The 21246-nt window shown below is 48.7% G+C and overlaps 1 protein-coding gene across 1 annotated transcript; it reads left to right on the top strand.

Moving 5' to 3' along the window:
• The first annotated feature begins 931 nt into the window (after positions 1-931).
• RFLNA (refilin A) lies at positions 932-16821 on the top strand. The gene is made up of 3 exons (XM_033075771.2): positions 932-1343; positions 9827-9936; positions 11594-16821. The coding sequence occupies exons 1-3, from the start codon at positions 975-977 to the stop codon at positions 11925-11927; spliced, it is 813 nt and encodes a 270-aa protein (XP_032931662.1). The 5' UTR covers positions 932-974; the 3' UTR covers positions 11928-16821.
• The last annotated feature ends 4425 nt before the right edge of the window (positions 16822-21246 follow it).

The following is a 21246-nucleotide window of genomic DNA, read 5'->3' as shown; positions in this document are numbered from 1 at the left end:
GGCCTTGACCACACGATGGCTGGGATAGGAAGGGCGACTCCTTGGTTGTGGACCAGAAGCTGTGGAGCAAAATAAAAAGGTGTGAAAGAGCAGGAGGGGTGAGGACTGCCATGAGGGGATGTGGTGGGTTTGAGCACCTTGGTAGCCAAGACTGCCATGGTGACCTGCGGCCTTAGTGAAGCTGCCTTTGCCATCTCAAAGCAAAGAGGGACGATGGTTCTTGGAAGTCTCTTCCCTCATGCCCACAACACTGAGGGGAAAGGCTACTTTTGGGGTATGGGGGTGAAAAAAGGAGGGTGAAAATCAGAACTGAGGGGGAAATCAGCTCTGAGTGCGGGAAAACTTGGGGACAGCAATGAGGGAATGAGCGAAGGGAAGCTGTGCCCGCGATGGCGTGTTGTATGTGGCGAGGCCGCTTTGCCAGCCTGGGAGCGTGAAGAGGCACAAAAATCAGGAGGGGAAAACGGAACATAACTGAGTGGAAACTCGGGCAGAAGTGAGGGGATGAGCAGAGGCAGCCACAGCCTGTGGGGACACCCCCGTCCCGCCGTGCGCGGGGGCTGCCCCGTCCCCTCAGGAGGGAGAGGGCGGGCGGGCGGCGCCGGCCGCGCTCCGTGCCTGGGAAGCGCCCGAGAACGCGCGGCCGGGACAGATCTGGGGGGCCGGGGGAAGGGGAGGGCGCTCCCCGGCTCCCTCCCACCCTCTCCGGATAAATGAGCCGCCGGGAAGCGGCGGACGGCGCAGGCTGTGGACGAGCGCGGCACATCCCCGTCCTGTCCCCATCCGCGCCCAGCGCTCCCTGCCGGCGGGGCCGCCCCGGGCGCTCCCCGCGCACTCGGCCGCGTCCCCGCGGGGCTGGGCGGGGGGATCGGGCTTCGCTTCCCTCCTCCGGGAACGCCTGAGGGCGGGGGCGGCCGGACGGGCAGGGCCAGGGCCGGTGGAGGGGAGGCGGCCGGGACACCCCGGTCTGGCTGATGCTGGCGCTGCCCCGCGCAGCACCGGGCTCCGGCAGGCTGGTAGCGGCGGTCGGGACTCAGGAGGGGCCCCCCGGGCTCCCTTCCCCTTCCCTCCCTCCGCGGCGGGCGGCGCTGGAGGATTTTCTCCCGCCGCGGCCCCCTCGCTGTCCCCCAGACATGGTAGGTCACCTCCAGCTGCAAGGGATGGACGAGAGCCTGAAGGAGAAGAGCCGGGAAGGCTTGCTGGACAGTCCGGACTCGGGGCTGCCCCCCAGCCCCAGCCCCCCCTTCTACTCCCTGTCGCCCGGTGAGGGCCGAGCAGGGGGCAGCGGCGCTGCGGATCCCCCGGCCCCGGGCCACCGGCGAGAGGCCAAGGACGGCAAAGTGGTAAGAGGCAAAGCCGGGCACCGGGCTCTGTCCCCTCCGGCCCCGCGGGGGAAGGCTGGCCGAGCCCCGGAGCGGGGGGCAGGCAGGAGGGTGCTGTGACCGCTGCTGGGCACCCCCGGGCTGAGCTCGCCTCGCCGGCCGAGCGCACTCGGGGCTGCAGCCCGGTGTTGGCAGCGCCGCTGCTGTGCCAGGCAGGGCTTGGCCCAGCGCCGGGCAGGGTTTTTGGATACACTCACAGAGTGTTGGCAGTTTGGCTGGGTGGACTCTAATAACGGTGTGGGAGTGAAACCCCGGTCTGAAACAAGCTCCCCTGCCCACCTTAGGAACAGAAAAGTGTTCTTGTTCCTCAGTGACACTGCTGTGCCCGGTAGGTGCAGGTTGGAGCTGCATCCATCCGGACCGAGGCAGGGGCGTCGGGCTCTCAGCCATCATTACGCCCTGGCATCCCACATCTGGTTTGTGAGGAGCGTGCAGCCACGTTTGCTGGAGCCCTGGCTGCAAGAAAGACAAAAGTGCCCTTTAGCTGGGGCAGGGTAGGGATGCGTGTCCGGGGAGTTGCTGCGGGACAGCTCTGGGAAGGGCGGTGTGCCGCTGCCCTTTGCTGGAGCGGGGCTTTGTGGCTTGAGCCTGTGTCAAAGGTTTGTCCTGGCGCTGGTTTGTGAGCTCAGACAGCTGGCAGAGCACTGCAGGTCTCGCTCAGCCTGATGCACTGCCAGTGAAGCGGTTCAATGTGGAGTAGGATTTGGGTAGATTTATGATCACTATTATTTTGCTTTATTTGTTTATTTCTATCCTTGAGCTATAAAACTCGTTTTTAAAACACAGTGTTCAGAGCATAAGCAGTGGTGGTGGAGTTTTTTAAAGGATGATGAAAGTTCTTCCCCAGGGCTCTTTAAAATTTTTTTAAAACATGTATAAAAGATGTTTGTAGGTGTATTCAACGTGGTTAATTGGCTTCTATATGGAATGAAAACTGCAGCACAAATCTTTCCAAAAATTACCTACCTGTAGTTTGGTGACAATTCAAAGACCTCTTTCCCATAGAGACATTTCGCAATTACTCCTCACACCCTCATGCACTTTCTCAAGTTCTAAGGCCTTTAGAGCATATAACTGAAAACTGCCTTTTACTCCTGAACATGCCAAAACCTTCCCCATGAACAATGACTCCTCACAGTGGAGAGGGTGTGAGGTGTTATTATGAAAGTCAAATCTCAAACCTGCTAAGAGCACAGTTCCTAATATGGAGCCTTACCTGCAGATGCCTGGGCGTGTGTGCCATCTCGATGGGAGTGTTTATGTACAAAGTTACCCACACACCTCTGATTTGGCAGGATCAGGCTGTTGCTATGTGTCTGGAAAATAAAATGAGAGAGGAAGGTGAGTGAAGGCTGCTTGGTCCGAAAAACAGCAGGGAGGGAGGTGTCTGCAAAACTCTGTAACGGGTGTATGACAATCTCCAGTTGGCCACCACACCATCCAAGAAAGTCCTTAGATATTGAGGAAGAAAGAACATGAGAAGTTTTATTTCAGTTCATGGGCTATTAGAATTGAGAGTTTTACTGCTTGACTCCTACAGGAAAAAAAGTTATTCCTGTGATCTCTATAAAGTAAAATTAAGTTTTTCAATTGTTTTGATAATTAAGGAACATTTTAGACACTTCAGCAAAGCTCACACTATAGATGTTCCCAAATTCTGTATCACATTGCAAGGGTAAGCCTGGGCTCCTGCTTAGAGTGTGGGTTCCATACCTTGGGAATGTGTGGAATTCCATGCTCTTAGCAGGTAGAGAAGGTTGCAGGGATCCAAATGCTGAAACCAGTTGGACTTATTATTTGGAGTGGTGCTGGGCTCTGCTCTTCAACTCTGTTTGGTTCACTGCAAAATAATGAAGTTAATAGGAATTTTCACTCTATTTAACTACAGAGAGTTTCACTTCCTCCCATTTCCACTGTGCAAATACTGTACTTGCAGCTGATATTAAAGCAGGAAAAATATGGAGAGCATTGCTTGTTTCATACTTCCAAATTGCAGTATCTAATTAGCTTTAATTTTGCCGTTTTACAAGGGCTTGCAGATCTATGAGCAGTTATGCAACCCATGAATGTGCTTCTGTTTAAGTCTATTCCTCTGCTGTTCATCAGAGCATGCAGAATTGGCAAATCAGTAATTGCAGCTATTTGCACACCAAGAAATGCTGGTTTTAATTGCCTGTTATATTAGTGTTTGTTTTGCTTTATAAACGTGACAGAGCCAGGAACACAACCTGCACTCTTTGTGTTGGAATTCTATAAAACCATATATAAGCCAAGGTTCTAGTACGTACAGTTACAATAAATTGCTGTCAGGTGAAGGAAACAACATTCCAGATCTCAGTGAACTATTTCATACTATTCTTTGTTGCAGAACTATCAAACCACCAGTCTGAACCCAGTTGCATTCTTCGGCAGTCAGCTATTTTGTTCCAACTTCACAAATATGTTACAAAATTTTTCTGCTTTAGGACAGCCCTTCTCATGCAGACTAAAAGGAGATTCCATGCCCTTATCGAAGACTTTCTTGTGTGTAAAATCTGTGCTCTCTCTGCTCTGTGTTATTAACTGTGACTCTGAAAAAGTAAACTCTCTGCTCTTTAATAAGCACAACTTTGTTCCAAAGACAATGCACCATTTATTCACATTTAACCAGCCAATTTGGGAGCAGCTTTGGGATCCAAGAAAATATGAAAGGCAATTTAGGGCCAGAGTCATAAATACCACAAGTTCAACACCATTTAGGGACTTTTTTTTTTTCATTTTACTTGTAGTGCAGGATAAATTGGCTTTTATTTCTTCAAATAAAGTCCATGTAGGGAATTTGTCAAGTGTTTTGTGCTTAAGTGCAAATATCCTAAGGAAAATAGAAGGTGACTTTTACCTAGTTCTGCCTTCTAAATCTGAAACATTATTCAATTGATTCTTATGACTTGGGTTACTGAATTCTCTTGACTGTGTCTGTAAAGCTGGGTCAAAAGGAACAGAAGTACAACAAAATAAATCCCTAATAATATGCACAAAGAAGCAGTTGCTGAAAGTGTGGGGAACGAAATGACATCAAAGTGCCTGCTGAGAGTTTTCCCTGTTGTTCTTGCCCTGGGATACAGATTTAGGCTAGAACTGCTTTTGGACTGTGCTGAAATAAGTGCTTTGCATTCATCACACAGCTCCTAATGGATATCAGGGGACATCAAGCTCACATTCATTTGCAGAACTATCCATCGTGCCTTCTTGAAGCAGCAGATTTTATATTCCTTCCCAATGCTACAAGGAGCTTTTGCCACTGCAGTGACTTCCTGTTACTTTGTAAGATTTGAGTATTTGTGCACACAACTTACCTCAGTGAGCACTGACTTCTGTGTGACTGTATCCCAGTGAATCAGCTGTAGGATGTAGGGAATTTCTACTTACATTCAGCAGCAAGAATGACTCAGAATCACTCCTGGGTGTGGGAGGAGATTCCAGCTCCATCTCAGGTGTGGAGAAGACCTTGCCCCTTGGTGACAACAGTGGGGTCCCAACAATGTGGTCCAAGTCAGCATTTGTGCCAACCCTGCTTGGATGAATGGCTCATATTAAAAAAACAAACAAAAAGCCTAGAACATTTCCTCCTGATATGCAACATTTTGAAGACCCCTTGGGTCACAGAGCCAGCATCTCATCCTGCACTGAAAATGCTTCAGGAATGGGGCAATGTCTTGTGGGGACTGGGTGGGGACCATGGCCAGCAAAGGTGTTCCATATGAAATTTCCATACCTGCCCACACCTACGGAAAGCACGTGAGAGGGAGGCCCAGCACCCCACCTGAGCCAGCCTGCAGCCCAAATACAGGGCAGGGGATGTGACTCCCAGGTCCCAGCAGCTCTGGGGAAGCCCCAGGCTGGTTTGGGCAGCAAGGCACCCATCTGGCACCACAGCAGGGTTTGCCTCAAGGCTTGTTGGCAGCCTGGCATCCTGACCCACTTCTGAGCCACTCCCACAGGGCTGGATCCTGCAGGAATTCCCCCAGCTTCAGTTCCATGCCTGTGTCCTCTCCTGGCAAAGGCTGAACCCACCTGGCTGTTCCCTGTCCCTCATCCTCATCCAGTTCTGGATATGCACCCACTCCTTGGTGAAGGACAGGGAATGGCTCTGGGCCTCACTTGATCTGCCTCACCTGATCTGACAGATGTCCCTTCTGGGCAGATCAGGGAAACAGGCATCAGGATCTCATCATCTGCTCTGCAAAGTGTGGCTCTGATGAAAGACATTGAGGGTGATGCCTTCTAGCTGTTGAATTTCCATTGTGTCCCTACGTAACCCTGTGGATAATAAGCAAAGCAGCACACATTTCCCACTTGAAATAAAAGATAAGCAGGAAGGATGTAATTCTTTGAAATAATAAAGCCCTGCTTTCTACCTGAGGTTTGCATTTACTGTTATCACCTCCCAATATAATCTCATCCGGCTCTGGTAAAAATTACTCGTAATGTGCAATACGTGCAGATATTGGGAAAATAAATGGTCTGTTAAACAAATATTGCTTATCTTCTAGAGCTGAGAATGTAGATGTGTGTCAAATAACTCAGCCAGATCTTTCATTATAGCTGTAAATAACAGCTGAGTAAAGTGACATTTTCATGGACCTGACATGTTACCATAGTGGGAAAATGTGGTGAGAGATTTGCTTATGCCCTAGCTAAGTTAGGAGCTGGGAATTTGGGAAGCTGTATCCTGTTTGTAGCCCTGACACTTGGGAAGCTGTTTCCCCTTACAGTCCCTAGAGATTTAATGCCACATCTTAGTGCCTTCCATATAACGAGCATAACGAAAGGAGTCGGTCAGTTCTGGTTCTCTGTGCTCTCTGGGGGAAGGTTTTGGGGGTTTATTTATTTCAAGTCACATTAATTTCCTTTCCTTTTCCTTGCTTTGCTGCCTGGAATTTGGCAGCTAAAGAACAGTCAATGCTGTTGTTGAGCTGTAGATTGAATTCCATTCAGCAATCAATTTTATCTGTGTTTATCTATCTGCTACTTGCAAAAAGCAGAGTTTAGCTGCCCAGGCCGTTACATGCCTGAAAGGCATCAGAGTTAAGGCAGAGGGAAAAATGCAGCCAAACAAGAAAGCTCTTCAGCTTTTTAATAATACTGTAACTCTTTGCTGGTTGACACAAATTTGTGTACTGGAAAAGAAATAAAAATAATAGCTCATTTTCTGCCTAATACTCACTTTGGATCAAGTTGTAAACATGGGATACCTCCAGTATCTTTCATTTTGTCTTCTCAACCCTCCTTGCCTACCAGACTCCTCCTGTCCATAAAGATGACAGGATTGTGGTGTCTTTTGCAAAGCTGCATCTGGTAAGTACCAGCACAGCTCCACTTACTGGGGACAGATGAATCAGGTCACCACAGGTTGCACAGCAACCCTTGGATTGACAGATCTCAGCTATGGATCACTCGTGGACAGCCTGCTCTAAAGTGATGTGAGCTTCTCCTCTTCACCATCAGTGACCTCCAGGAGTGTGCAGCAAGCTCTGCTCCCTCTGCCAGTCTGTCCCTGGTGCAGGATAATCAGAAACCTACCTTATTTGTGGAGAGTCTGGAGATCACCAAGAGATTCCTGGAAATGAGCTAGGGATCCTGATTTTCTGAAGGGACCTCAGCAGTCCAGTGCTCCTCTTCTTTCAACCATTCCTGTGCAGAAGGGAAAAGAATTGAGTCAGTATTTTTTTTGACAGGCAAAACTATTTTTTCCCCTTAAAGCAGGAGGAGTCGGTGTCAAACTCTTGCCAAAAAGCCAGCTTTTGACATGTGCCAAGCATATAACATTTCAGCCCCAAAGACAGATCTTTTGGAAAGCTCATATCCCCTGTTCCTTGCTTCCCAGCTCCAGGTGACTTGCAGGAGCCGACATTTCAGAACATCACTGGAGGGAAAACAAAATGTCACCTGAAGTGCCTTTCAGTGGCTGCTGGGTGAAACCTTTGGCTGCTGTTTAGTGACCCCTTCACGCTGTGCAAGCAAATCAGTTGCTGTTTGGTGAGCAGCCTGCAGGGTCTCTATTTTTAGGCCATGCTTTGTAAGTTATTTACATCTTCCATGTGCAGAATTCCAGGTTACTTCAAGGTTTCTGACCTGCAGCAGCTCACAGAAGAGAGGTCTGAGTCTGTAATCATCTTGACAGGCAGTAGGAATCCTGGCTTTGGCCTGCCAGTGTTCACAGTTGTTCCAGCTTTCCAAACTGAGCCAAGCCTGCAGGTCTGAAGTTGGTGCTCACCCACAGCATGTGAATACCTTTTGCCACCCTTCCCTGCCCAGAGCAAGGTTAACTGTAACTCCCAATGAAAACAGTCTCATCACCACCCCATCCAGAACTAACCTGGAGAACATTAATCCTGCTCTCACCAAGTTCAGCAGCAGATTTTGGACTCTGGTTGATGTCAGCCATGCATGCCAGCTCCTCTGTTTCTCTGTGCACACTGGTGTTGTTTCTGCAGCGTGTTCTTGTTTCCTGTTCCCTGCTGTGGGACTTGTGCCCACGCTGTGACCGAGCAGCACCCCGGTGCTCAGCGGGCTGGGAAGGCTTTTCCCGTGCACACACTGGGGGCCAGATGCCCCAGCAATGTCCCTGCTAAGCCACAGGAAAGACTTGGTAACATCTCCCTCATCCTGGGGATGTTTGGAGCACACTTAGTGTCAGCATTCATTAGCAAGAAGTGTGAAGGCTTGTTTGCCTGGAAGCACTTCTTTGAAACTGCTTCTTTAAATAGGGACACGTATCCCCAGCCTTGTTGCCTTCACCAGTTCAAGCAATCTGCATCCCTCTGCAGGTGAACCCCCAAAGGGCAGCCTGCCTGCTGTTCACAAAGCTCATGAGCATGTGCAAATGGTGTTTGACTCCTGCACCCAAACGAACCTCTTCTTATGTACAGAATGTCTTTAGAAAGAGCTCTGGCCATGTGCAGACTGTTACAAGCTGGACATCTGCATCCTTGTGAACTGAGGCTTGTCTGATGTAAACAATTCACATTTCAGAAGCAAAGAGCTTTATTTACGACCAGAAAGGCTGCCCTTGCCCTCCCCTGTCAAGAGTGTTGAAAGCAATTCAGGAATGAACTTTGCCTTTTGGCCTGTTTTTGCTAGGGAGGGTTAACATATATATATTTTTCCTTTTTCTCCTTATAACTATGCAGATACTGTTCTGTTTGGACAATGGAACAGAAATATTCAATCAAAAAGAGGGACTGGCCATTTCACTTTGCAGTACAACTTTACACAGTTGTAAAGTGTAGGGATATTTCAGGATGAAGCGAAGAAACAGCTTTGTGGCTGTGGGACACAGAATTGATGGGCTTGGCAAATTCAGATGGAGCAATGACATTTTTTAGCTTAGCCTGAGGCAGAGGGCCCAAACCAGTAGAGGAAAGCAGACCTCAGCTAGCCATCCACAGACCCTGCACAGAGGCTGCCAGCCATTCCTTTAAAGAGATCCTGTGTCCCTGTGTGTCATAAATATCTGCTGACAGAAAAGCAGTGGCAGAGACTGAAACCTGCAGTGACATTTTTCCAGGAGGGCAGGATTAGGCTGAATTAGCTGCTGGGTTTGGTCCAGGCACCAGACACAGGATCCCTACGTGTGGGAACTGGTGTTTAAGAGCACTCCAGTATAGAGAAGTGGGATTAGTCATTTGTGTGGTGGGCAGAGGAGCCTAGGCTGGTCTGTGACAATTTGTCAGAGTAAGTTCACGGTGCAGTTAGTCTTAAAAATCCAGTTTTTGGTGTCATGAATTGGAGCCACTCCATTCACTATAAAGTCTTGGCTTGAAACTGGCTTCCTGCATTGCAGAGGCCACAAGGTGCCCCAGTGACTCACCCCACCCTCAGTTTTATGGTTAACAAGAATGTCCTTTGGAGCTAAGGAGCCATTTTTGGCACGGTGACTTTGGGAACAGCAAGTCTATCACTTCCTCTGCTGGATTGTTGCAAGGGATACATGATTTTATGTACATATTTGTATTTATATCTGTAAAAATACACATACATGTCTCACTTCAGTAGACCTACATCCTTCAAGTCAGCAGCCTTAGGCCCATGTTAGGTCAGACATGGAGCACTTCTCCATGCTGACACATTTTGAGTGTTTCTAAGACTTGTTAATTCCTAGCAGTAAAGGCAATATCAAGGCTAAAGAAAGCTCAAAAACAATTGCAATTCCTATGAGAAACAAGAAAGAAAGAAGGAAAAGCAAGGTTAAATTTCAACAAACAGATGCTGCAGCATGAAGTGACAGAGATGTGGGCACAGTCACGTACCTGGGAGGTGTGCTGGGGCAGAGGGAGGTGTTGGTAGGTGAGCACAGTCCAGGTGTTGTGTTAGGCTGCTCAGCTGCCAGCCACAGCACGTTATGAACTGTGCCAGCCCCATCTGTTGTGTCCCAACACTTGCTGTGCTCTCCTTCCCTGCAGATGCCTTATCTGCTGCTGAACCCATCCATGCCAGAGATAAGACCTCGAATGTACCCGGTGTTTTTTGGAGAAAGCATTGAGGTCAACCCTGAGCCCGTGCAGGAAATCAGGTACAGATGGGATTGGGTGGGTAGATGGGGATTTCTGTCTTCTTTTCTGGTGCTTCTGCCAAAAATTAAAATGTGTTTACAAATGGGAGTCATAGTTATTTTGATGGAGAAGGAAGGACAGGTGGGAGGGTAATTCCTGAATTGAAGCCACTGACAGCAGCACAGGCAGAGGTGAGGAATTTTTAACAGAAGGCAGCTTTCCTTCCAAGGCCAGCTAAAATCCAAGGCTGTGAGAGAAAACCATTACCATCTGTGGGCTTGATGGCCTCCACTAAGTAATCTGATGGTCTTCAAACTGTGCCCAGATGACTTGTATCTTCAGAAGAAGCAACACCCTTCTAATTGGCACCTGTTTTTGTTCACTCTTGCCACAGAGAAGCTAACATTAGATAGCCCACAGACACTGAATGAGCTCCTCTGTGTGAGGAGATGCTCCCTCAAGCCAGTGATGGAGATGTTCTGCCCTCCTGTGGGGCTGGTGCTGTGGCCAATGGATAAATGTTGGTCTTTGCTCTTCTTTTGCTGATGTGCAGTGTCCCCTGCAAACAGCATGGAACACTTACAGCTTGGGGCAGGGACAGTGGGAGGACTGTAAACCCCCTCAACCTATGCAAAAGTCTCTCTGGAAATGTACCCCAGTAAATCTCTGCTGGCTGAGGAACTGCCAGCGGGCATGTTTTTATGGTGATTACATCGGAGTCCTGTTTTATGTGTGCTGAATGACTTGCTTACACCCTAGCTGTGCAAAATACATTACAGCAGCTCAGATTACACGCGGTGCACAATCAGCCAGCCCCCCTCTGGGTGGAGGTAATGACAAGCACACACCCAGCTTTTAATCTTTTTTACGTGGAGCTGCACATTCCTTGGCTGCTGATTGCTGGAGGAGCGTTTGGGGAGAAGGGAAAACCACTGGAAGTCCTGCTCTTCCCCATGGCTAGGGATTCCAGAAAAAGCCTTTTTCCTGGCCCAGTGTCTGCACATCCCTTCTGGATGACTGCAGAAAAAAAGGCAGGGCTGTGACATCCTCACTTTTGTGGTTCTTCATCTGTTGGCAGTTCTCGTGGCCAATTCCTTTGAGACTGGTGGCTTGGGTGTTGGGCAGCCATAGCCCACAATATCCCTTTGCTTCACCTGCTCTTTCAGCATTGCTTGGATTTTGTGTAGGCTCCAACAACCTCACCTTTCATCTCCCAGCACTCAGATTTTAGCTGGTTTTGGGCATTTTTGTGCATTAATGGCAAGATGGTATAAAGAAAAACGACAAACAGCCATGACAGCTTAACAGGTCCATTACAGGGTGTTTGTCTGCCTGCAGTGTAGCTCTCAGGGCTGAGCTGAGGCCCCAGTGGCACCCTTGGAGAAAATCAGAGGAAGAAGAGCCTTGCTTGGAGCCTGTGCAACAAGGTGTTTTCTGCCCTGGTATGACCACATTGCAGAAATGCTGAGATGAGTTCACAGCAAGGTGGGGTTCCAACAAGATTCCCCAGCAGAGAAGAGTCCTCTTGGCTTTGGGTTGTAGAGTTGGCATCTCCCCCAGTGTGTGTGCAGCAGGAGGTGGTAACTGCTGCCAGCTCCAAAGGGTTAGAGAAGAGTCCTGCCTGTATTTCCTCCTTTGTGCCTGGGTGTGCTCCTGACACCTTGCTGTCCTCCGTAGGTGCAATTCCGAGGTGAAGTACGACTCGGAGAAGCACTACCGGGACGACATCTTCTACGGCCCCATCCCCACCGTCACCACCTACAGCGAGACCATCATCGCCGCTCCCAACTGCACCTGGCGGAACTACAAGTCCCAGCTGATCTTCGAGCCCCGCCAGAAGCCGGTGAGGTTTCAGAGCACGACCATCATTTTCCCCAAGCGTGCCAAGAACATTTACCGGACCACCCTCAACTACAGCTTGGGTTGTGCCAAGCGCTGGTTTGCTTCCAGCGTGCAGCTGGAACTCTGCGAGGAAACCAACCCGTGCGTCATGTACAGCGAGACCCTCTGATCCGCCCCGCCGCTGGCAACCGCGGGGCTTGCTCGGTGGCCACTGAATATTCATGGCTGGAGAACAGCTCTCTGGCGAGGCTGGACTGGCTGGGAGGAGGCTGGCAGGGCACAGGATGGTTTTGATCAGTGAGAGGCTGGCTTGTATTTTGCGACGTTCCTGACATTCGTGATCTGGATTTTATTTTTCGGGTTTTTTTCTTTACCCCGGGCGTATCTATTTTTGGCTTGTGTTTAGATGAAGTCAAGATGACAGAGGACCCTGTTACCCATAGCAGAATGATGCTTTATGAGCTCTGAGGGTCTTGTCTAGCACATAGGTGAGAGTCACTGTGAGCTTCAGAGCTATTTTGGTCTCTGCAAAGGGAAGACCAACTGCAGAGTCAGCGTCTGGTCAGCCCAGCACACACCAGGCCGGATCTCTTTCAGAGCTGACATGCAGAGGAGGAGGTCATTTGTATCAGTACATCACAGCTTGCTCCAGCAGCTCATCTGAGTGAGAGCTGCCCTATTAAAAAGCACTTCCTGAGAGGAGTGGAGACTGTCCCAAGAAAAAGAGGATTTAAACAGGTCCCCCAGCTCTTGCTAGCAGCTGGATGTTTGTATAGCATAGCAAGGCACAGCACAAGCAGGAGATGGGAGAAAGGCCTGCTCTGATGCACTGACACATCTGTGAGCCCAGGAGTAAGCAGGGAGACTGAGGAAAATGAACAGCTGAAGGGCTAGTTTCTAAAAGTAACTGAGAGATTTAGGAGCCCAGTGCCCTTTTATCAAAAGTATTGTCAGACCAAATGTGCCACGCTGTTCACTGCCTCTAACACCTAATTTAAAGGATCTGCATGCACTTGCAGCCCTTCTGAGTTTCAGGGTGTGGCTGTATTGCAGAGAGGAGTGTAGAGCAGGAAGATGCTCCCTGGCTTCCTTGAAGCCAGGGCAGGGTTAACTCACCCTCTCAATAGTTTCCATATTTGTGGCATGGGCAGCTTTTCTGCCTGTAGAGGAGCAGCCAAACTTTCTCAGTGTAGAGCTTGAAGGATGAAGAGCTCAAATCCATCCAGGTTTTCCTCAGTCAGCCAGGCTGTAGCACTAAAACCAGGTACTTTGCAAACAGCTGAACTGTCTCTGCAGAAGGACCAAGAAACAGTGAGCAGGAGTCAGTGCAGCCATCCTAAGGTAAAACATTCCCCACTCATGAATTCCATCTCCTGGTATATATTCACTGTGGTCTCTTGCTGAAAATCTGCAGGAGCCTGGATTCCCACAAACATATAACTTTTGAAAATAGCACGGAATTGTCTCCAAAAATCTCACCAAGAATTTTTGCATGCTGCTCAGACTTAGAAATAACCACACAGCTCCGGAAATTAATTTCCAGCTTTCTCTCTTCTAAACTTTCCATTTTGTTCCTGACTTGCTGTGAGTCTGATGGAGTTATTTCAGAACACAGCTGAGCAGCCAAGTCAGAAAGCCTATTAACAATGTCAACAAGACATAGCTGATTGCCCAGAACAGTTGACGCACAAACCCACTGAGATTTAAAAAAAAAAAAAAGTCTGAAAAACTTGAAAAAATAATAAAATTAGTAGCATATAAAGATACTTTTTCCATCAGTTTCAAAAGGCAGTTGGTAAATGTGACCAGAACTGTGACCTTTATGAAACAAAGTTCTCTTGTTTAAAATGTAGCCCAGTTTTTCCACCAGAGGTAAATACAAAGTCTTTAAATACAAACTTCAGTCCTGACAGCTGAAGCATCATTAGTGCTGAAAGAAGTGTGTTATGGCAGTGCTGAACTCTGCCTCTCTACTGGGAATTAGAACTTGGTAGGAAGAAACCTCTCAAAGGATTTCCAAGGCTTCCACCTACTGTTGAATTCTTTACAGCAACACAAACAAGGATTATATTTGTTATTGGCCAGATTCTGCTGTCACTGTCTGTCAGCATCAAAGCCTGGAAAAGCAGCATCTGCCTCCAAAGGGATTATTATGCCTGAAGCAGCTCTTCTCCCCAGGGCTCCAGCAAGCAGGAGGGCTGGCTTATGGTCCCAGTGCAGTGAGGTTGGTGTTACACTTACTTTCTAGTTCACCTTGAGGTCTGTCCTGTTGGCCACATGCTGCTGGGTGAGCTTTGGGAGCAGGGGAAAGACCCCTCTGCCTTCCTGGGACACGTGGAGGCTCTGGAGGGCTCAGTGCCTGCATCCCTGAGAGGCTGTGCCAAGGGGCAGGTTTCCAGGCTGGCAGCAGTGTAATCCAGGTCCAAAAGCAAGGCCAGTACTCACACCCAGGAGATCCCTGCAGGATGACAGACAGAGTGGGCTGATGGAGACAGGCTGACCTCAGAGCTGAGACTCTCCCTGTTCTGACCACACATCAGGCTTTGCTCCTTTTAACAGCTGGATTATTCCCGTGCCTCGAGCCCAAAGCTGCTGTTCTTGATCATGCTGGTCTTTCAGTAAGACAGGTTTTCCCCAGAAAAATCCCTTTCATCATGACTGGCTGCAGGTTTCTGCCCACTCAGTACACTCTTAGTTGTTTCCTAAATATCAGCTGCAACAGTAAAATAGAATTCAAGGCAAGCCAAAAAAACCTAGTGTGCAAATACAAATCCAGCAGAGAGACTGAACCTCAACCTGGACTTTCACCACACAGGGAGAGGGGCTGCTGAGGCAAAGTCTCACAGGTGGATGTGACCCCTGGGAGGGTGCAGTGGAGGGCTGCATCCTTGGCACTGGAGGGTCCCACACACCCAGCCCAGGCCTCTTTGAAGCTTCATGCTTTGTTTTCTCTGCAAATACACTAGAAGTGACCTAACATGCTCCTGCTCCTTTGAGTTTAAGCAGCTTTTCTGGTCTTGCCATTTTAGGGAAAAGAAAAGAAGATAAAAAGCAGCTTGGGTTTCCAGGCTGCTGCACATTTTGAGCTGTGTAGCCACAGTGGCTGTGATGGGACTATCACCCTGGACCACATCCAAGTGCCTGAGATCTGGAGAAATTTTTGAAAAATACCTTCTTATACAGTATCTCCCATGGGTTCATCACAAGCTGCTTTTCTTCTGAGCAAAAGCTGGCCTTGGAAAGGGTCTTTGTTTTTCCTGGGGTCAAGGAAACCACAGAGGGTAAAGTCTTCACCCTTGCCTGGGCACACATCCCAACCTGCCTGGCCACTCTGTCCCTGCTGCTCCCATCCCTGTGGCTGTGGTAGAAAAGCCAAAGTTCATCTTACTCATGACTGGGAAAAGCGATGACTTTTTTGTTTTGCTTAAACACCAGGAACTGAACTGTGTTTTTGTGTTGCCAATGAAGAATCACTCTGGCAGCCAAGAAGTGCCTTGTGCCATACCTGTAGTGTGTTTGTATGTCTGAAAGGAACAATTGGTCCCACTAGGGAGGTGCTTTTCTTTTAAATGGAGTGTTGTTCATCTCAGCCAACAGATCTTTGCTCCTGTATGTTTTCTCAAAGACCCAAGTGATAAATTTAGACCATGGAAAGGTGAGTTTCCTTGAACAGCTGGGACTGTGGCCACACTATTTCTCCCCAGGATTCTGATGGGCATGTTGCCCACAGCTCTGCAAGCCTGGTGGGTAAAGTGAGACACTGCCTTTATCTTTTTGACAGGGGGAAGATTGTTTTTTCAATATGGAAAGTCCCTATCTCAAAGGTCTCTCTTTCCTTCATCCCTATGATTCTTTTGCCCTGGAATGCAACAGAGCATGCTCATGTCTGGTCTGCCTGCATTGCTGTCATTGCATCTGGGGCCAAAAAGATGAAACCCTAACCAAATACTGAACTCTCAGAAGCTGTGGAATACGTTGCACAAACTGCAGAGAACAACTTTGACCAAAAGTTTACTGCTTGTCTATTTTTTGCCTTTTTTTTTTCCCTTCCTAAGCCAGCTCTACTTTCCTCAATGTGAAATTCAGACAGATTTGCACCCTGGGTGCACGCTTTCTGGGACTGGTGAAATGGTGTTTGGGTGTTGATAGCAGTGTTTGAGTGAGCTGCTGGTCAGAGAAGTGAATGCTATTTACTATTTATGTTGAGTGTGTCTTAAAAAAATGGGAAAGGTCACCAGAAAGATAATGAGCAAAAAAGACTTTGCAGAGCAAACTGAAGACTAAGGACTGTGTGAGTCTGATGTAGAGGTGAATGGTTCTGTGTGTGAACACTGTGAGCTAGGATATTTAGCCATTGTGGTTTTAACCTGCCTCTTTTCCTGTAGGAAAAGTCATCTTTGCCTTTTTTAGAGCTGAAACAAAATCAGCTCCATCCTCTGTCACAGTCATTCAGCCCTGCTGAAGTCTGTGAGCATCAGCATTCCCCAGGCTCACCAGGAACTCTGTGTGTGTATCAATCAAACATGCAGAGCTGTGCCTCTGTGGAGATGGGGGGATGCTTTAGAGGGGATGATGGATCTTCTTGTGGGATATTCAGATTTTTATTGCCAGATAAAGTCTGCTCCCTGAGGATCACCTGATCACTCACAAATTGATCTGTACAGGACATCTCCCCTGAAGCTCTATAACCATTGGATTTTATAAGTCTTGGGAGGCACTGATTCTTTTTCAGATACTGTAATGGCCATCAGAATGAGCAAAGTATCCTACCATGAATTGTGACCTGAGGATGGGATTGAAAGGTGTCTGAAGGTTAGAGAAGGAAGAAGAGAACTTATAAGTGGTGGAAATGCATAAGGATGTGTCATATTTTTATTTTTGTAAGTCTGATTCTCTAAGTGCTTGTAAAGTACTTTACTGTTGTATATGTGGTGATGCAGTAGCTCACAATATCCTTTTATTTTTGTATATTCCTTCCTCCACCATAATCCCTTTCTGTTCAACTCATAGAGAGTAATTTAAGAAGACAAAATTTATATAGCATAATAAAATTCTCAAACATTCTTGCTGATGTATGCAGAGTTTCCTTCCTCTTCCATATCCCTTTGCTTGGTGCCTAATGCCCTTTTTCCATCCAGAGGGAACGTTTCTGGTGTGGATTTCAGCCCAGCTCCCAGGGATGGGTGGCTGTGGCACAGTCAGTCACTGCTGTGATGTGCAAACCCTGCTCTCTGTGCCCAGGGAAAGCTGAAAAACTCAGGAGCAGCTCTCAGAGGCAGTTTTTACCTTCCAGGATTCCCCTGGTTGTCAGTTTGACTATTTCTTTGCTCTAAATTTGCCTCTTCAGCTCCATCTTGTTCTACCCAGCTATGAAGCCTTGGTGTTGGAGCCAGGCAATTCCTCTCCCAGCTTTTCCATGCCCTTCAAGAGCAGGAAGAACCCACACAATGCTTATTTCATATCCAGGTATCCACATTCTAGTGCACTATTGGGATCCCTCCTATGCCCTGCCTTCCCAAATCCTGATGGTGGATGAGCTGCACTGGGGCTAAAGCCATGCCTGGCCATGAAATGCATTTAAAAGCCATTGCTGTGAATGCCTTAAGCTCACCAGCCAGCCAGCAGTAGAGCACTCCTTTGTCTTCCAAGACCCAAGATGTCTGCAGGGAGAATCTGACACTAATCCTTATGGAAAAATCATTGGATTTATAGGGATGAAGTCAATAGGCTTGGATGAAAACAGCTGTAAAACTAAGGAATGGAAAGGAGAAGCAAAGCCATGTTATGCAAGAAGCTTGCTTCAGCTGCAGGGTAAGTGCCCATGTCCTCATCCCAAGTTTTTGACACAAATCATGGCTGAGCTGCTCCTGGGATGAAGGATGGGAGACAAGCTCGTGGCTGAGAACCTGAGGAACACAACAATGTGGAGAAGGCAGGGGTTGTGCAGGCTGGGTGAGTCCACTGGATGACACCCAAATGCCAGATGAAGGACATGTGCATCCACTCCTGCTATTTAAATAAAACCATAAAATGTGAATGCTGTCCAGTGAAGATTCCTGAGGTGGCAGCTAAATCCTCAGCAGCAAAAGCAGTATTAGATGCAGGATATGTGTTTTGGCAAGTGTGCTCAGATGAGCTAACCCCTAAGCTAGTGGCTTTTACTGTGCTAGTTGGATGTTGTAAATTTAAGCAGATGATGCTTGGTATTAGTTTTGCTCCTGGGATATTTCAGAGAGTAATTGCACATATCTCTGAGGGATTACAAGGTGCTGAAGTTATAATGGATGGACTTTGAATTTAAACTACATGCCTTTAGGAACAGAAGGAAAGGTTTAGGCTGGTTTTACAGACAGCAAGAATGCTGAATATAAAATGCCAAAAGCCTCACCTAAAAGAATTTGCTGATTATGGGCAGCTACAAATTAAATAACAATAAAACTCCACATGGCTGGGGTCCCTATTCCACTCAACAGAGCAGAGCTGTAAGGAAACAATAGATGCCTTCAACAAATTTCATTGCACAGCTATTTACAGTTAACAAACAATGGAAAGATTTTCCAGAGAAAGAGCCTTACCTGATCCTGGAGCAGTAAAAACAACCCCCTGCTGCCAAACCATCAGTTCAAATCCCGTGTGCAAGACCTTGGGTCTTTGCTCTCCATCAGCAGATGGCAATGTCACAGCCTGGACCTGCAGAAGTGTCTTCAGAAGTTCTGGGCAATGCCAAGCAGCTGGAGGTTATATTATCCTCAAAAATGTCAGGAATCTCTTGCAGTGCTGAAGGAATCACCAAAAGCATGCCTGGGGTGATGCCACTGATAGGAGCTGTCTCCTCTGGCACAGGACACTGAACTGACACTTAATCCATCTCTGTGGGGAGTCTGGAATGGGAGCCTGTCACAGCAGAGACATCTCTGTCCCCCGAGCTGACCCTGTGGCTTCACAGCTATCTGAATCCACCTGGCATGCTTTAGATGCAGATCTGCAGCCTCCTCCTGCCCTGTGTCCCAGGGTCTGTGCCTCAGGGGACACCTTGGCTGCATGGGGCCTCTGGCATGGTGGCAGGATGGTGACTGCCAAGGCTGGCACTGCCAGCTGCCCTCAGCAGTGTCTGCCCAGCCTCAGGATGTGGATCCAGTGCTGGTTTCCATCCCATTGCTTGTGGGAGCGACTCCCACTGCAGATGCAGCCCCTGCAAATCCTCCACAGCCTGGCAGGAGCATGGTTTGGCCACCACACTGCCCATCCCCAGCTCTGTTTCTAAATCCCCTGGTCTGGTGACACTGGAGAGGAGCAAGGACCTGCCCCAGGGCCGTGCATCTCCTGCCAAAGCACCGAGTCTCCTCCTGGCAACGAGCCCAGCAGGGAAATTAATGCAGGAATGGCTTGTTCTCGAGTAGGATAAAGGGTCCTGAAATTGATTTTTTGGGGTGTAAGGAGGGAGTTTTATGAGCTCTGTTTTCTGCTTCTAATAATGATACTGGATTTAAACAGTTCCATGCCTTGGAGTCCATGGCAGATGGGGAGTTCACATCTACGAGGATGAAAATGCTCATCCTGCCAAGCCTTTGATTCTCATCGTATCCTTCCTACCCTACAAACAGGCGGACAGCACATTTCTAGCACAAAAATATCCTCCTCTCCAGCTAACCACCTCCAGATTCCCTTCCTGAGCCTGTTCTGAGCCTGGTGATTAGACATTTCTATATACATAAACATTCAGATCATCTCCCCAAGGTTCTTCCTGTCTCACAAGCAAATCCTGAGACCAGCAGCTATTTGCAGCTCCTTGAAACACAAAAGGGCTCCTTCCAAGCTGACTGCTGTGGTTGAGGCTCTCCATGCACCTCCCATCACTGGACACTGAAATTCCCATCACCTCCTCCTCTGGAGACCAAACTGCTCCAAACACCCCCTGTGTGGCTGCTGCTGATGGTGCCAAGGGACTTTGTGGACTGGGAAGCATTTTGGACTGGGATGCAGCATGGGAGTGCCTGGGCATAGGCACACTTACAGAGGGAGGATGAAAATCCACTCCAAAATCCACACAAAGCAGTGGAGGAACGAACAACACGCGCGTGCAAACTGCTTTGTCTTTGATGGAGGATTGTAGAAACATTACCTTCCCCCGAGGCTTTGCAGAGAAATAACCTGATTATTCATGAACCAGCCAGAATCATCAATCCCTCATTTATCATTTTCAACATAAATAATAAGGGCAAGAGAGGAACACACCAGCAATAAACCAGCTATGGATGTAGTGCTGAAATCTGCCCATATCCTTTAAATATGCCCCATTTCTGATAACAAACAGGGATGCAGCCGACTCCTTGCCTGATTCCTGAGCGTTGGATTACGAAGGACACGAGCCAACACTCAGCTCTATGTGAGTGAAAGTCCATTTGGCGCTTGCGTGGGCGGCCAGCTAGGAAATGGCAGCAAATTTTTGAAAAACCACATTTGTCTTGCTGACAAATGCCTCCAGGAAATAAAAGCCTTTGTATTCTTCTTTGACCTCTTCCACTCACAGATGGGTTTTGCTGTGCTTCCGACAGCGATTTTTTTTTAGCGCCTGCACTTCCAGGATATTCATTTTATCTGCTGACGAGCACGGCTCGGGGAGGCCACGATGCACATCATGTCATGGGCCTGTTGTGGCCTTGGAGGGGCAGAGCTGGGGGTTTAACTTCAAGTGCAGCTACCAATGAGGCGTTTTGGGATGGCAGCATCTCTTGGAGCATCCTTGGCCGGCTGAGATACACACTGACCCAGAGGAGAGAGCACCCGCAGCTCTCTCAGTGTCTGGGAGGGGAGTTGAGCATCCTTCCAGCTCTATTCTGAGCCTGCTTCCCAAGTGGACTGAAGGTGGAGTGGAGCAGGGGATGGGGGAGCAGCCTTTGGGGCTCGGGGTGCTTTGCTAACAGAGCTCTGCTCTGCCTCCAGCTCGGCCCCTTCCGAGTCCCCCAGGGCTCGTTCTGGCAGCGCCAGCCCCACGTGTGAGCCCAGCCATGGCTGAGGCACTCTGGTAACGAGCCACGCGTTCCAAAGGCCTCCAGGCTTGGCAGGGGCCAGCAGGGACCCTCTGGAGCCCAGCTCTGCTGATGGGCAGCCCAGCTCAGCACTTTCAGGGAAGGTTTCCTTTGCCCTCCCCCTGCCTCTCACTTCACTCCTCCAAGGGTCTCTCCTCTATGTGCACGCTGAAAGAAGTGGGGAGGGAAATCAGTGTGTTTAAACACTGCCTAATGGTGAAAAATAACATCTGGAGAACAGCCTTGCCCTTCCCAGAGTCCTCCACCTCCACATCTCCCAGCAGGGAGCAGATCCAGAAGGAACCCATCAGCTGAGCACTGGGAGCAGCTCTCCCTGTGGGTGCCACTGGCTTGGGGACAGCAGCCACTGACCAGGGGACAGCAGGTCCCCAGGAGCCCTGGAGAAGTGGGTGGCTGGCTAAAGCCACACTCACTGCTGGGAGACTTTACAGAGTAAGG

This window comes from Catharus ustulatus, chromosome 18 (assembly GCF_009819885.2).
Source record: "Catharus ustulatus isolate bCatUst1 chromosome 18, bCatUst1.pri.v2, whole genome shotgun sequence".
NCBI lineage: Eukaryota > Metazoa > Chordata > Aves > Passeriformes > Turdidae > Catharus > Catharus ustulatus.
This window is presented reverse-complemented; position numbering and strand designations above follow the sequence as displayed.